The following is a 17,471-nucleotide window of genomic DNA, read 5'->3' on the forward strand; positions in this document are numbered from 1 at the left end:
AGCACATCATAATTACATTACACAAGATTAAAGATAAGGAGAGAATCTTAAAAACAGCAAAAGAAAAGGAGACAGTTACCTACAAAGGAGTGCCCATAAGACTTTCAGCTGATTTCTCAAAAGAAACCTTGCAGAAAAGAAGGAGCTGGAAAGAAGTATTTGAAGTCATAAAAGACAAAGATCTGCATTCAAGATTACTCTATCTAGCAAAGTTATCATTTCTAATGGAAAGGAAGAAAAAGTGTTTCCCAGATAATATAAAGTGAAAGGAGTTCATCATCACTAAGCCCTTATTACATGAAATGTTAGAAAGATTTATCTAAAAAAAAGAAGAAGAAAAAATATGAACAGCAAAATGGCAGCAACCTCACAACTATGAACAACTAAATCTAAAAACAAAAACAAAAACAAACTAAGGAAACAACTAGAACAGGAACAGAATCATGGAAGTGAAGATCAGAGGGGAGGGGGAGGGGTAAGAATGGGAGAAAAGGTAAAGAAAATAATCAGCATAAATAGTAGGTACAAAATAGGCAGGGAGAGGTTCTGAATAGCATAGGAAATGGAGATACCAAAGAACTTATATGTACCACCCATGGATGTAAACTGGGGGAGGGAGTGTGTGGAATAGAGGGATGATGAAAGGTGGTGAGAAATAAAGGGGGGGAATGAGACAACTGTATTTGCATAATCAATAAAATATATATTGATTAATAGTTTCTTAAAACAAATGAAAATGAACACACAATAGTTCCAAACCTATGGGACACAGCGAAGGCAGTCCTGAGATGGAAGTTCATAGCAATACAGGCCTACCTAAAAAACATAGAAACATTTCAAATAAACAACCTAACCCTACATTCTCAAGAACTAGAAAAAAAACAACAAACAAAACCCAGAGTGAATAGAAGGAAGGAAACAATTAAGATCACAGCAGAATTGAAGGACACAGAGACTAAAAGAACAATTCAAAGGCTCAATAAATCCAGGAGCTGGTTCTTTGAAAAGATAAACAAAATCGACAAACCTTAAGTAGACGCATCAAGAAAAAAAGGGAAAGGACCCAAATACATAATATCAGAAGTGAAAGAGGAGAAACTACAAGGGACACCACAGAAATACAAAGCATCATAAGAAATTACTAAAAAAAAATATATTCCAAGAAATTTGAAAACCTCAATGAAATGGACAAATTTCTAGAAAAATATAACTTTCCAATACTTAGTGAGGAATAAACAGAAAGCCTGAATGTACTGATAACAGCTGGTGAAATTGAAGCAGTAATAAAAAACCTTCCAGCACACAAAGGCCCCGGATGGGTTGGTTTCACAAGAAAATTTTACAAAACATTTAAGGAAGAGATAACTGCTGTCCTACTCAGACTGTTCCAAAAAAACCAAGAAGAGGGAAGACTCCCAGACTCTTTTTATGAGGCCAGCATCATTCTAATCTCAAAACCAGATAAAGGCACAACAAAGAAACAAAACTACAGTCCAATATCACTGATGAATATAGACGCTAAAATCCTCAACAAAATATTGGCAAACTGCACCCAGCAATACATTAAAAAGATATTCCACCAGGATTTAGTGGGATTCATCCCAGGGATGCAAGCATGCTTCAATATTTGCAAATCAATAAATGTAATACATCACATAAACAAACGGAAAGACAAAAACCACATGATCATCTCAATAGATGCAGAAAAAGCATTTGATAAGGTACAGCACCCATTGATGATAAAAACACTCAGCAAAGTGGGAATAAAGGGGGCATATCTCAACATAATAAAGGTCATAGAAGAAAAATATACAGTCAACATCATATGAAATGGGTAAAAACTAAAAGCTTTCCCACTAAGATTGGGAACACGACAAGAATGTCCGCTTTCACCACTTCTATTCACCATAGTAGTGGAAGTCCTAGCCACAGTGATGAGATAAGAAAAATAAATAAATAAAGGGCATCCAAATTGGAAAGGAGGAAGTAAAACTCTCATTGTTACAGATGACATGATAGTATACATAGAAAACCCGATAGTCTCCACCAAAAAAAAAAACAAAAACAAAAACAAAAACAAAACAAAACAAAATAAAAAAACCCTACTCAACGTAATAGGTGAATTTGGCAAAACAGCAGGATACAAAGTCAATATTCAAAAATTGAAGGCACTTTTGTATGCCAACAATGAAATATCAGAATAAGATATCAGGAAAAAATCCAATTTGGTAGAGCAACAAGAAAAATAAAGTACCTAGGAATACACTTAACCAAGGAGGTAAAAGACCTGTATGCAGAAAACTATACAACATTGAAGAGAAAAATGAAGGAAGACACAAATAAATGGAAGCATATACCATGTCCATGGATTGGAAAAATTAACATCATCAAAATATCTATACTATCCAAAGCAATTTATAGATTTAACACATATCTATTAAAATATCAATGACATGTTTCACAGATTTAGAATAAATATTTCAATAACTCATATGGAACATAATTGACCCCGAAGAGCTGCAGCAACTTTGAGAAGGAAGAACAAAGTAGGAGGAATCACAATACCTGATATCAAACTATATTACAAGGCCACTGTCATCAAAAATGTCTGGTACTGGTATAAGAAGAGACACATAGATCAATGGAACAGAATGGAGAGACCAAAAATAAACCCATGTCTCTATGTTAATTACTATTCAACAAAGGGAGAAGAAGCATAAATTGGAGTAAAAATAGCCTCTTCAACAAATGTGGACAGCTACATGCAAAAAAATGAAATTCAACCACCAACTTACACCATACACAAAAATAAACTCAAGATGGATAAAAGACTTAGATATAAGTCACCATACCATAAAAGTCCTAGAGGGGAACATAGGCAGGAAACTCTCAGATATTCCACGGAGCAATATTTTCACCGATATGTCTCCTAGAGCAAGGGATATAAAGGAAAGAATAAACAATGGGACTACATCAAATTAAAAAGCTTCTGCATGGCTATAGAAAACATCAGCAAAAAAAAAAAGGAACCAGCCATATGGGAAAATATATTTACCAATGATACCTCAGACAACGGTTTGATCTCCAATATATATAAATAACTCACATGACTCCACTCCAGGAAACAAACAATCCAATTAAAAAGTGAGCAAAGGACCTGAGCAGACACTTCTCCAAGGAGGACATACATGGCGTCCAGAGACATATGAAAGGATGCCCAGGATCACTAGCCATCAGAGAAATGCAAATTAAAACCACAATGAGATACCAATTCACACAGGTCAGAACAGCCATCATAAATAAATCAACAAACAATAAGTGCTGGCAAGGTTATGGAGAAAAGCAAACCCTAGTACACTGCTGCTGGGAACACAGACTGGTGAAGCCACTGTGTAAAAAAGTTTGGAATTTCCTCAAAAAGGTAAAAATGGAACTTCCTTTTGACCCAGCCATTCCACTGCTGGGATTATACCCTAAGAATCCCAAAACACCAATTCAAAAGAACCTATGCACCCCAATGTTTATAGCAGCACAATTTATAATAGCCAAGTGCTGGAAGCAACCTAAGTACCCATCAATGAAAGCATGGATCAAAAAACTATGGTACATTTACACAATGGAATACTATGCAGCAGATAAAAAGAGCAAGCTTCTACCCTTCACGACTTATGGATGCACCTGGAGAGCATTATGATAACTGAAATAAGCTGGGGGTTAAAGACAAGTATCATATGTTTTCACCTATAAGTGGAACCTAATAAAAAAAACAAGAAAGGTAAATATAATCAGCATCATTGATAGAAAAAAGAAAATGACAGTAACCAGATGGAAAGAAGGAGGGTGGTAATGGGGAAAAGAGGGGAAGGGTCATGTCAAGGAACATGTATAAAGGACCCATGGACAAAGCCAAGTGGGGAAGGATTGAGGGTGGGAGGTGAGGGTGGATGGCGCAGGGAAAAATAGTAGCAGGAAAATGGAGACAAATGTATATGAACTATAAAAAAATTTAAAAACAATTTTAAAAATGTCTGATAATCTAAAAAATGAAAAATGAAAACTTTTAAAAAATATAATGACAATAAAAGAGTACTTATCAATAGTAACCTTAATGTAAATGGATTAAATGCATCAATCAAAACATATAGGGTAGTTGAATAGATAATAAAACATGACTCATATATGTGCTGTCAATAAAAGGACCACTTCAGAAGAACATACACACAGACTGAAAGTGAATGGATGGAAAAAAACATTCCATGTAAATAAAAATGAAAAAAAAATACTGGAATAGTGATACTTTTATCAGACAGAATAGACTTCAAAACAAAAGCCATAACAACAGACAAAGAAAGTTACTACATAATACTAAAGGGATTGATCGAACAAGAGGACATAACCCTTATAAATATTTATGCACCCAAGTTGGAGCATCTAAATATATAAAGAAAAGCTTAGTGGGTATAAAAGGAGATGTCGACAGCAATATAGTCATAGTTAGAGATTTTAACACCCCACTGATATCAATAGATAGATCTTCCAGATGAAAAAATCTCCAAGGCAACAGTGACCTTAAATGACACACTGGATTGGATGGATTTAACTAATAGTTACAGAACATTTGCTCCCAAAGGAGCAGACTATATATTCTTTTCATGTGCACATATTATAACATTCTCTAGAATAAACCACATGTTAGGACACAAAACGAGTTTTAATATTCAAGAAGATTGAAATCTTATCAAACATCTTCTCTGACCACAATGGTATGAAACTAGAAATAGGTTGTAATAAAAAACAAAAAAAAAATTAAAACATATGGAGGCTAAATAGCATGCTATTAAGCAAAGAATGGATTAACAAGATCAAGGAAGAAATCAAAGGTATCTAGAGACAAATGTTCATAGCAGCACAATTTACAATAGCCAAGTGTTGGAAGCAACCTAAATGCCCATCAGTAGATGATTGGATCAAAAAATTATGGTACATATACACAATGGAATACTACGCAGCAGAAAGAAAAAAAGAAGTACTAAACTTTGCGACAGCATGGATAGAACTGGAGAGCATCATGCTAAGCGAAATAAGCCAGGGGGCGAAAGACAAATACCTTATGATCTCACCTATAAGCGGAACCTAACCAACAATGCAAAGAAGCAAGGAAAATATGACCAGCAACACTGAAAGGAAAAGAAATCAACAGAGACAAGAGGGAAGGGGGGGGGGGGCAGGGAAAGGGAAGGGAAGGGGAAAGTCAAGGAACGTATAGCAAGGACTCATGGACAAAACCAAAGGGGAAGAGCTGAGGGAGGGAAGGTGGGAGGGGGCAAGGGAAAGAGGTGGGGGGAAGGCAGAGACAAATGTATTTAAAAAGTAAATAAATTAATTTAATAAAAAAATAAATAAAAAAAAAGAATATACACACACAAAAAAAATAGAGACAAATGAAAATGAACACACAATGCTCCAAAATCTATAAGACACAGCAAAAGCAGTCTGGAGAGAGAAATTCATAGTATTACAGGAATGCTTTAAGAAGAAAGAAGAATCATGCCCTGGCTGGTGTGCCTCAGTGGATTGAGCATGGCCTGTGAACCAATGGCTCGCCAGTTCAATACCCAGTGCAGGGCACATGCTTGGGTTGCAGGACCGGTCCCCAGTAGGGGGCATGCGAGATGCACCCACACATTGATGTTTCTCTCCCTCTCTTTCTCCCTTCATTCCCCTCTCTAAAAATAAATAAATAAAATCTTTAAAACAAAGAAGGAAGAAAAATCTCAAATAAACTATCTAACCCTACACCTACAAGAAGTAGGGAAAAAAACAAACAAACAAAGCTCAGAGTAAGTAGAAGGGTGGAAACAATAAAGATTAGAGCAGAAATAAATGACATAAAGACTTAAAAAAAAAAACAACACAAAAGGTCAATGAAACCAAGATCTGGTTCTTTGAAAATATAAACAAGATTGGCAAACCTTTAATCAGATTCATCAAGAAAAGAGAGGACCAAATAAATAAAATTAGAAATGAATGAAGCAAAAAAACAACTGAGACCACAGAAATACAAAGGATTGTAAGAAAATACTATGAACAATTATATGCTAACAAATTGGACAATTGGTTGAATGGATAAATTCCTAGAAACATAAAATCTTCTAAAACTGAGTTAGGAAGAATGAGAGAACCTCAGCAGAACAATTACAACTAATTAAATCAAAGCAGTAATCACAAAACTCCCAGCAAACAAAGTCCTGGACTGGATGGCTTCACAGGTGAATTTTACCAAAGATTCAAAGAACTAACTCCTATATTTCCTAAACTATTCCAACAAATTCAAGAGGAAGAAAGACTCCCAAGATCATTTTTCGAGGCTAGCATTATTCTAAGTCCAAAACCAGATAAAGACACTACAAACAACATTAAAGGCCAATATCCCTGATGAACATTGATGCAAAAATCCTCAACAAAATATTAGCAAACCAGAACCAGCAATACTCATACATTAAAAAGATCATGCACCATGATCAAGTGTGATTTATTCTGGTTTGGTACAATATTCACAAGTCAATAAATGTGACACATCACATAAATAAAATGAAGGATAAAAAACACATGATCATATCAATGGATGTAGAAAAAGCATTTGATAAAAGCCAGCACCCATTTATGATAAAAACTCTCAGCAGAGTGGAAATAGAGGGTCATACCTCAGCTTAATAAAGACAATATATGTGAAACCCACAGCTAACATCATATGTGATGGGCAAAAAGTAAAAGTATTTTCCTTAAGATCAGTAAAAACACAGAAATGTGCACTTTTACTATTCTTATTCAACATAGTACTGAAAGCCCTCGCCACAGGAATCAGACAAGAAAAAATAAAAGGCATCCAAATTGGAAAAAAGGAAGTGAAACTGTCATTATTCACAGGTGACATGATATTGTATATGGAAAATCTGAAAAGAGTCCAGCTACAACTACTAGATCTAATAAATGAGTTTGGTGAAGTGGCAGTATACAAAATTAATATTCAGAATTTCGTGGCATTTTTATATACCAATAATGAACTATAAGAAAGAGAAATGAAGAAAACAATCCCATTTACTATTGCAACTGAAAATAAGGTACCCAGGAATAAATTTAACCAAGGAAGGAAAAGATATACTCAGAAAAGTATAAGATACTGAAGGAAGAAATTGAAAAAGATACAAGTTAGTGGAAGCATATACTATGTACATGCATAGGAAAAGTTAAAATCATTAAAGTGTCCATCCTACCCAAAGCAATCTACATATTCAACGCAATTCCTATTAAAATACTAAATATATATCTCACAGATCTCAAGCAAATATTCCAAATATTTCTTTGGAACCACAAAGACACCAAACAGCATGAGCAATCTCGAGAAAGAAGAACAAAGTTGGAGGTATCATACTACCTGTTATCAAAGTATATTACAAGGCCATAGTAACCAAAAGAGCATGGTGTTGGCACAAGAAGAGACATATAGATGAATAGAACAGACTGGAGAGTCCAGAAATAAACCCATGCCATTATGGTCAATTAATATTCAACAAAGAAGGCAAGAACATACAATGGAGTAAAGTCCATTCTCACTTTACTGAATTGAAGTGAGTCACTTCACTTCACTTCAATAAAGTCAATGAAGTGACATTGAAGTCACTTCAATAGGTGGAGCTGGGAAAATGTATTAGACTTAAATGTAAGTTGTAAAATCATAAAAATCCTAGAAGAAAACATAGGCAGTAAAATGTTCGACATTTCTTGTAGCAATATTTTTTCTGATATGTCACCTTGGGCAAAGGAAACAAAAGAAAAATAAACAAACAGGACGACATCAACCTAAAACGTTTTTGCACAGCAAAAGACCATGAGCAAATTGAAGACACAACCTACTGAATGAAAGAACATATTCACCAAATATACATCTGATGAGGGGTTAATATCCAAGATTTATAAAGAACTTATAAAGGATTCAACACCAACAACAACAACAACAAAAAAAAACAATCCAATTAAAAATTGGGCAAAGGACCTGAACAGACCCTTCTCCAAAGAGGACATACAGATGGCAAATACATATGAAAAGAGGCTAGAGAATCAAAGATGGTGGAGGAGTGAATGGAAGTCACACTTTCTTCCACCCAGGACCAATCTGGAATTACAACTAAATTGTGGAGAAATCACCTGGAACAAACAACTGAACAGTATCGAGAGAGAAGACTTATAACCTCAGACAGAAGAATTACTTTAGCACAATCTAACTGGTAAGGAGTGTGGTAGAGGCTTGAGAAGGCAGGCGGGGCGCGCACAGGCAACAGGACCAGAAGAATATTGAAATGGCCAGTTGGATCCCCTTGAGGAGTGGGGTCTAAACCAAAATTGGGGATCTCCAGCCTACAGCACCAGAGCCCAAAAAGTACACAGAAAACAGCCAGCTGTGAAAAGTGGCAGGGTTGCATGCTGTCAAAGACAGGGGCCTGGGGACAAAAAGAGCCATTTAAAGGGCCAATACATAAATTTTATTTGTAGCCACTTACCCTGGTCTCCAGCAAGGGCGGAGACAGAGTGGGCTAGAGACGCCTGAGGACAGACTGGGGAAGTGGGTTTTGGGGAGAGAACTGAGAGAGTAGCCAGTGGGATCTAAGTGCTGACTCACCCCCCATGTGGCAGCAGCCATCTTGCTCAGTCAGAGACCACTCTGCTGAGCAGCAGCACCATGAGAGAACCCAATAATCCTGCCTCCAGGAGGGACTTGGCCTGCCCTGTGCTGTCTAAGATGGCCTGCTGAGTGCACCTGAGTAGATTAACAGCTGAAGGAGACAGCTACAGACAGTGGATTCCAGGAAGTCTCGAACAGACTGCCTAATGTCATACAGGGACAATATCTGGCATCATCAGAGGCAGATCCAGAAAGTTAAAACAGTGGTCTCCTACCATAAAAGTTCACACCACACAGTCAGGAAATCAAGACAGATAAATTTAAGAAGCAGAAGCAAAAAGGAAGAGTCTCACAGATAATGGGAAGACAAAGAAATACCTCCCAGTCAAAGGGAAAGGAGGAATCCCCAGAAAGAGAACTAAATGAAATAGAGGCAAGTAAACTATCAGATATTGAGTTCAAAACAATGGTTATAAGAAAGCTCAATGAGCTCGAAGGGAATTAAAAAAAAAAAAACATCAGGGAAACTGCGAGGAACTTAATGCAAACTATCAGCATGAAAAAGCACATAGAAACTCTGAACAAGAGGCTAGAGGAAATGAAGAATATAATTTCTGAATTGAAGAACACAGAAGAGGGAATCAAAAGCAGGCTAGATGAAGCCAAGGATTGAATCAGCGAGCTGGAGAAGAAGGTAGAGAAAAGCTCCCAGAAAGAGAAAGTAAATGAAAAAAAGATTCAAAAAGAATGAAGAGGCATTTAGAGAAATGCAGGACAACCTGAAACATAATAATATCCATCTAATAGGGATATCAGTAGGAGAAGACCATGAGGAAGAGATAGAGAACCTGTTTGAAAAAGTAATGATGGAAAACTTCCCTAATTTGAGTAGAGAAAAAGTCACACAAATCCAGGAAGCACAGAGGGTCCCATTCAAGAGGAACTCAATGAGGCTGACTCCAAGACATATCATCATTAAAATGACAAGTATCAAAGACAAACAGAGAATCCTAAAGGAAGCAAGAAAGAAAGAAGTACTAACATACAAGGGAGCGCCGATACAGCTAGCAGCTGACTTCTCAACAGAAACATTGCAAGCCAGAAGGGAGTGGCAAGAAATATTCCAAGTCATGAAAAGCAAAGCCCTGCAAGGAAGTCTGCTCTACACAGCAAGGCTCTCAATTCAAATGGAAAGCAAAATAAGGAGTTTCCCAGACAAAAGAAGGCTAAAAGAACACACTCCCACCAACCCAATACTGCAAAATATGCTAAAGGGTCTGCTTTAAGAAGATGAAGAAAAAAGAGTCTATGAATACCCAGTTCCTTTCACAGTTGCCAATACTTGATGTTACCAATATTTTTAATATGTACAAATCTGATAGTGTCAATGATGTGTTATTTTAATTGTTCCTTTATTATTTGTTGAATATAAACCTGTTTGTGTTTTTTTCTTGCCTGTTTCTATTATGTTTAAAAAGCTTTAAATGACTTTTTGATATTCTTTATCCATTTTTTGATTAAAAGTTTGTAGAATTTTTTCCCTTAGAAAAAAAAAAAAACAACTAACCCCTTTTTAGATGTGTGACAAATACTTTCCCATTCTATTTCTTGTCCTCAAACTTTTTTATATGTATATTACTCTATAGTCTTAAATGTTTAATATAGTCATATTGTCAATATTTTACTTTATAGCTTCTGGGTTTGAATATTTTACTTCAGGGTAAGAAAAATATTTGTTTGTATTTTCTCCTAAAACTCCTTAGATTCTACATACTGATTTTTAACTCACTTGAATATTTCTTTTACAGTGTGTGAAATACAGCTCAATATTTGCTTTATTTCAAGTAATAATGGTCCATGAACGTTATTTGTTGAATAAGCCTTACTTTCCCCATGGATTTGAAATATCAATTTAATCATACATTACATTGTTAGACAGATATATACATTTATTTCTACAATGCTCATTTTATTTCACTGATCTACTTGATTATTTCTTTGCTGGTGTCATGTTGTTTTAATTGCTGAGACTTTATAATGGTTTTACATTTTTTAATAGTTTATAACTGACTTTGAAATTTAAAGATAAATAAAATCAATCTACATTTTAAAAAAGAAAGAAAGAAAAGAAAAAAGCAAGAGAAAGAAAGAAATAAAGAACAAAAGAGAGAGAGAAAGAAAAATGACACTCCTACATTTAGCGACAACATGGATGGAACTGTAAAATATTATGCTAAGTGAAATAAGCCAGTTGGTGAAAGACAAATACCATATGATCTCACCTATAAGTGGACTGTATTCAACAAAATAAACTAACAAAGAAAATAAACCACAGGCATGGAAACATGGAGCAGACTGAAAGTGACCAGAGGGGATGGGGAAAGAGGACAATGGTGGAAAGAGGGGAAGGGACTAGACAAAGAACATTTATGAATGACCCATGGACATGGACAACAGAGTGGGGATTGACTGTGGGAGTGAGGGGTGGGGTGGGATGGGTGGAGGGGGAACGGGGGAAAAATTCAGACAATCAGAATAAACATGATTTAAAAAGTTTTTTAAAAATTTAAAAAAAAAAGATTCTCAACGTCAGTAGTCATTAGGAAAATACAAATGAAAACCACAGTGAGATATCGCCTTACACCTGTCAGAATGGCTGCCATAAATAAATCAATAAACATCAAGTCTTGGCAAGGATGTGGAGAAAATGGAACCTTCATGTATTGTTTATTGGTGGGAATGGAGATTGGTGCAGCTACTGTGAAAAGCAATATGGAGTTACCTCAAAAAATTAAAAGTGGAACTGCCTTTTGACCCAGCAATTCCTCTACTAGGAATATATGTGAAGAAACCTGAAACATGAATTCAAAAGAATGTAATAATTCCCATATTCATTGAAGCATTATGTACTACAGCCAACGTTTGAAAGCAGCCCAGGTGCCCATCAGTGGGGGAGTGGATAAAAAGCTTTGGTACATTTACATAATGGAATACTACTCAGCCATAGAAAAGAAGTAAATTTTACCCTTTGTGACAGGATGAATGGAGCTAGAGAGAATTATGCTAAGTGAAATAAGCCCATTAGGCGAAAACATGTACCATGTGATTTCAGTTATATGTGGAACATAATGAATAAAATAAACTAACAATCAAAATAGAAACAGAGGCATATATAGGGAAAAAACTGACAGCTGTCAGAATAGAAGAGGGTTGCGGGACTGTGTGAAAAGATGAAGAGATTAAGCAAAAAATAAAAATAAAAAAATAAGACTCATAGACCCAGATAATAGCATGGTGATTACCAGAAGGGAAGGAGGGTAGAGGGAGGTAATGGAGGGTATAGTGGGAATAGGGTGATGGAGGTAGGCTTGACTTTAGGTGGTGAACACACAATATAACGTACAGTTGATGTATTATAGAATTGTACACCTGAAAACCTATGTAATTTTATTAATCAATGTCACTCCCATAAATTCTATAAAAATTTAAATTAAAAATAAAATGAAATTGAAAAATAGTAGTATGAGAATGTTATTTAGAAACATAAAAATGATGCCAATAGAAACACCTAATACAGCTAACATTGCCTGGCTTTGTTGCAAACGTGTAGACTATAGTACTAGATTTCCTAGGTTTGAAACCTGCATCTACTCCTTACTAGTTGGGTGACCTTAGGCAAGTCACATAATCCCTCTGAGGCTCATTCTCTCATTTGGAAAATGGGGATAGTAACAGTGTATATCTCATAATATTTTTTGAGGATTGAGTTAATACTTATAAAGGCTTAGAATGATGCCCAGCAACAAGTAAATATTCAATAGTAGTATTGCTGAGGAGCAGAAATTGGGGTGAGAAGGACGTAGTTATTTCTTGCAATATGACTGTAATATTTGACTCTTTAACTGTACAAGTATTGCTTCAATATAAATAACTTTTAAATATTTAAGAATAAATTAGAAGTGAGGAAGTGGAAAATCTTTCAAGAAGTTTATTGTGAAGAAAAGGAGAGGGAAAGGGCAATAGCAACATGAATTTGGAGTTAGAAGAAAGCTGTGGATATTCTTATTCTTATTTTTATTCTTATTCTTATTATTTATAGAAGAGACATGAATGAATTTAAAAGTAGATGTGAAATCAACTAGAGTAGGGGAGGAAAAGAAGTTGTTGAAAAAAAGAACGCATCCTACCAAAGCAAAAATGAAGGAGAACCTCTTTCATTATAACCAAAAGGAAGGTGAAATGGTGGATGCGGTTGTTGGTATGACCAGGAGTCTTATATGAGAAGCTGAGGAATTTATCATTTCATGCCTACCAATCTCTATGCAAAATAGGAGGTAAAGTCATTTGCTGAGCATGAGGTGGAAGGTGGCAGGGTTGCAATTTTGAGATCAGTATGGAAAATTTGAAATAGCCATTATAGAAACAAGGAAAAAGAAAGCTGATCAAAGCAACACCAAAGGATTTCAGGTCAGTACCAAGGGCCCAGGTGAGATTAGAGGCCATGAATTTGTAGCATAGTAGTACCAATCTCTATGGTTATGAGTTTTTTCTTTTATTTTTAAGTATATTTTACTGATTATTCTATTACAGTTGTCCCAATATTTCCGCTTTGCCCCCCTCCACTCACTATACCCCTTCCCTCCAGCAATTCTCCTCTTAGTTCATGTCCATGGGTCATGCATATAAGTTCTTTGGCTTCTCCATTTACTATGCCATTCAGAACCTCCCCACTGTCTAGTCTGTACCTACCAATCATACTTCCTAATCCCTGTAACTTTTCCCCCATTCTCCCTCTTCCTCCTCCTCACTGATAACCCTCCATGTGATCTCCATTTCTATGATTCTGTTCCCATTCTAGTTTTGTGCTTACTTTGTTTTTGTTTTTGTTTTTTGTTTTAGGTTCAGTTGTTGATAGTTGTGAGTTTTTTGTCATTTTACTGTTCATAGTTTTGATCAGTAAAGGGAGTTCTTCTGAAATATCTCCTTTTAACATTTCATATAATAATGGTTTGGTGATGATGAACTCCTTTAGTTTTTTTCTTGTCTGGGAAGCTCTTTATCTTCCCTTCAATTCTAAATGATATCTTTGCTGGATAGAGCAATCTTGGCTGTAAGTCCCTGCTTTTCATGACTTTGAATACTTCTTGCCAATCCCTCCTTGCCTGTAAAGTGTTTTTTTTAGAAATCAGCTGACAGTCTTATGGGAACTCCTGTGTAGGTAACTCTCTTCTCTTGCTGCTCTTAAGATTCTCTATCTTTAACTTTTGGCATTTTAATTATGATGTGTCTTGGTGTGGCCCTCTTTGGGTCCAACTTGTTGGGGACTCTCTGTGCCTCCTGGACTTGTATACCTATTTCCTTTACCAAATGAAGAAAATTTTCTTTCATTATTTTTTTCAAATAAGTTTTCAATTTCTCACTCTTCCTCTTCTCCTGGCATCTCTATGATTCAGATGTTTGCATGTTTGGAGATGTCCCAGAATCTTCTCATTCTCTTCTCAATTTTTTGAACTGGTTTTTACAGACAGAAGTTTTGAGGCTTTATTTTCCTGGTGCTGGAACCCTGGGCTGCACAGTCTGGCCTGGGGCTGGGATCGCTTGCTCCCCAGGTGTCTTTCCTGGTTTTTATCCATCACATGTGAATGCGGGACTGCCTGTTCTCCTGGTTGCTTGCTGCTGCTGCCTCATTGCCATCACCTTGCTGCCGCCACACCATGTCCTCTCTGCCACAGCTCCCTGGCTCCACCCCTCCTACCCATCTGGATGAATATTTCTTCTTTAAATCCTTGGTTGTCAGACTTCCATACAGTTCAATTTTCTGGCAGTTTTGGTTGCTTTTAGTTTTGAAGTTAGTTGTGATCCTTCTTATGATTGTGCAAGGCGGTGAAGTATGTCTATCTATGCCTCCATCTTGACTGGAAGTGGTTATGTGATTTTCTCCACCAGTATTCTGCAACTCAAATATAGCCATGAAGAAGATGGGAATAGCTGGGTGGGGTTTTATTAGGCTGGTATGATAAAAAGATGGTGGTATGAGGGAACTGGTGGTATTGATGAGAGTAGCTGAAGTGAGAAATCATAGGCCCTAAATAGGTCAAAAAAAGAAGCGAAGAAAGCAATGAAAACAGTCAGTAGCTGATAGGTAGGAGTAAGAATTTAGAGGTCCCTATGAAGCTGAAGAATAGATGTACTGAAAGAAAAACAGACAGCTTAAGTATAGAGGTTGTAGTGTGAAAGTAGAATATTTTAATTTATGATTTATGTGCAATTATGAGTGATAGTGAGATTTAGCATGTATGCTATGGAAGTGGGTAGATTAAATAGAGTAGAAGTGAGGGCCACTGGAAGAGGACATGGCAAGGAGCCAGAGACTAGATGGCTAGGTTATTAGATGGCTAAGCCATGTGGATACTGCTAACATCACCAAGAATGAAGGCAGAAGCAGTAGAAAAGAATACTGTGAACCTGGAGCCAAGGTCTTCAGTGAATCACAGGGAGATATAAGGAGGTGAAATCTGGCCTAATGGACCCCTATAGCCCCTTGAAGCCTTGGTGAATATGCTGAACAATGTTTTACTTTAGACCTCAAATTCTTTGCAAATGAATAACTAGTATGTTGGGAATCATCCTGCCTAGTTTCAGGGACTGTAGCCTCGCCGATAGGCGAGGGGGCTCCACGGCTGGAGCTGAGCAAGGAGGCCTTGGGAAAATAGGCCACTGAGGAGACAAAACCTGTCCCCCTGGCTGGGGCACAGCCCCTGCCTCCCTCACATCACCCTGCTTGACCCCACCCTGGAGGATGGCTGGTTAGTCAATGATGGGTAATAACCCCTCAATGGCAGGAGCAACCTAAGACCGGCACAGTCACATGCGGGCAATCAGGGATGGACTTAGGGGACATGTAGAAGGGGTAAAAGACCCTCACCCCTCAACTTTGTCATGGCCAGAGTCCTCATTCTATCTGAAAGTCTCCTTATTTCTTGGCTGCTCTACCCACCACCTGACCAGGTAAGTGAAATAATACTAAAGGCAGGTACAGCCCTAAACTGGATCAGGTAGTTCCTGGGGACAATTAGGCCTGGAAAAGGAATACATTAAATCTTATGAAACTTACTTTGTTAAGAATGCCCTTGAGTTAATGAGTACTGATGTCTGGGGTCGGGCATAGAATGTGATCAGTTTCCCAGGTTTCAGAGCCAAATGGGCGCCACTCTGTCTACCAGACCCTGACCTGAGGCAAATCTCTGTGTTCCTTCTATCACAGACTTTTGACATTGATTGATGAGCTTTGCATGCATGCTGTATACCCCTGTGCATAAAAGTCACTTCAAGAGAAAGGCTTGGGGCCTTCTCCATTGGAGGGAATTGCCGCCCCTTTGCCTGGCAAATGGAGATGTGTCTGGAATGACTTATTTTCCTCCATCCATGGCAACCCAGGGGGACTCTGTGCAGGATATGGTACCCCCCATCACTAGTAGGCTACAAAGACAGAGAAGAGTGCCAAAAATCCGCAGGGCATTCAATCACTGAGGATGCTAAACTCTTCAGGTATCAGCTCCTAAATACATGCCTGAACAGAATTAAGTGATTTTAAGCTGGTCCTTTTTCATAAGAGCAGGCATGTCAAAATAATAGTAGGAGCTCACCTCTCAGCAATATTTTTTGCAGACTGGAGAAACCGTGCTTGGTCATTTTCTTTCAAGATATGCTCCGCTTGGTTGATGAGGACGGTTGACCGTTCAAGACACTGGCGGCAATTAGCAACCTGCTGTGCCAACTTTCTCAGTTTCATAACCTTAAAGGAATTAGCAACAGAAAGAAAAAAAACATCCAGTGCTTAATTAAAAATAATAAAATAATATGAAGGAGATGTGCTGTATTGATTCTAAAATTAAGGCCTATTAATATTAATATCCATCTGCTTGCTGTACTAACCACTCACTTTCTCACTCTGCCCTCTATGTCTGTCATGCCAACCCCTCCTCCCACCTACAGCCTGCTTACTTATCCTGCAACACAGTCATATACTCTAGGTTGTCTAACTCCTCTTTTTTATTGATAACATTAATTTTTCTGGTCATAAAAGCAATGCATGCTCATACAGAAAATGTAGAAAATAAAAATTATAAAAAGAAACCCTACCACCAAGGGATCACCATTGGTTCCATTTTATTGTCAACATATTTTCACAAACATGTTTAATAAAATGTATCTCCTCTTTTTTTATAAGGTTCTACATTTCTATGTATATATTTCTCTAAGTAACTTTGCACATACATGTATGCTCACACATCTGTGCTCTCAAAAACTTCAGTTTCTATGTTAGTTGGATCCACCCAGCATGGCATAAAATATTGGTCATCATTCTGGGCTCTCATAACTTCTAACATTGTACACACAGCATTAGATTATAATCATGACACTGACCAACAATCCAACAAGCAAAAAACCATACAGATGCATGGAGGCTCACACATGGCTTTCTTGATCATGATTCTTTAGTTCCCAAGTAAAAGCCTGGAAGTCTTCTCTCTGTCCTTCATCTTTTCTATCTACTTAATCAATGATTCCCATCCTTTCCTTTCTAAAGATGCCTGTTATGTTCTTCTCTTCCACTGTGCTGCCACTTTACTGGTTTAGGTCTTCATCAACTCACATCAAGAATCATTCCATAAGCCTCCTAAATTGCTTCCCTGACTTCAGTATCATCCCATTCTCATATACCCTGCACACCTCTGCCATATCAATCAGTGTTCTCTCTTCCTAAGAAACTAGAATGATTTTTCAATGC

General features: G+C 37.1%; 1 protein-coding gene across 2 annotated transcripts in view; it reads right to left on the reverse strand.

Moving 5' to 3' along the window:
• Positions 1-17,471, reverse strand: part of MID2 (midline 2) — a 191,609-nt gene that overhangs the window by 46,951 nt on the left and 127,187 nt on the right. For both annotated transcript variants that reach the window (XM_054580381.1, XM_054580379.1), the window contains exon 5: positions 16,327-16,475. In XM_054580381.1, the coding sequence (XP_054436356.1) occupies positions 16,327-16,475 (149 nt within the window). The remainder of the gene's footprint in view (positions 1-16,326; positions 16,476-17,471) is intronic.

This window comes from Pteronotus mesoamericanus, unplaced genomic scaffold (genome assembly GCF_021234165.1).
Source record: "Pteronotus mesoamericanus isolate MK-2021 breed Mesoamerican mustached bat unplaced genomic scaffold, CSHL_Meso_final contig_58, whole genome shotgun sequence".
Classification (NCBI taxonomy): Eukaryota; Metazoa; Chordata; class Mammalia; order Chiroptera; family Mormoopidae; genus Pteronotus; species Pteronotus mesoamericanus.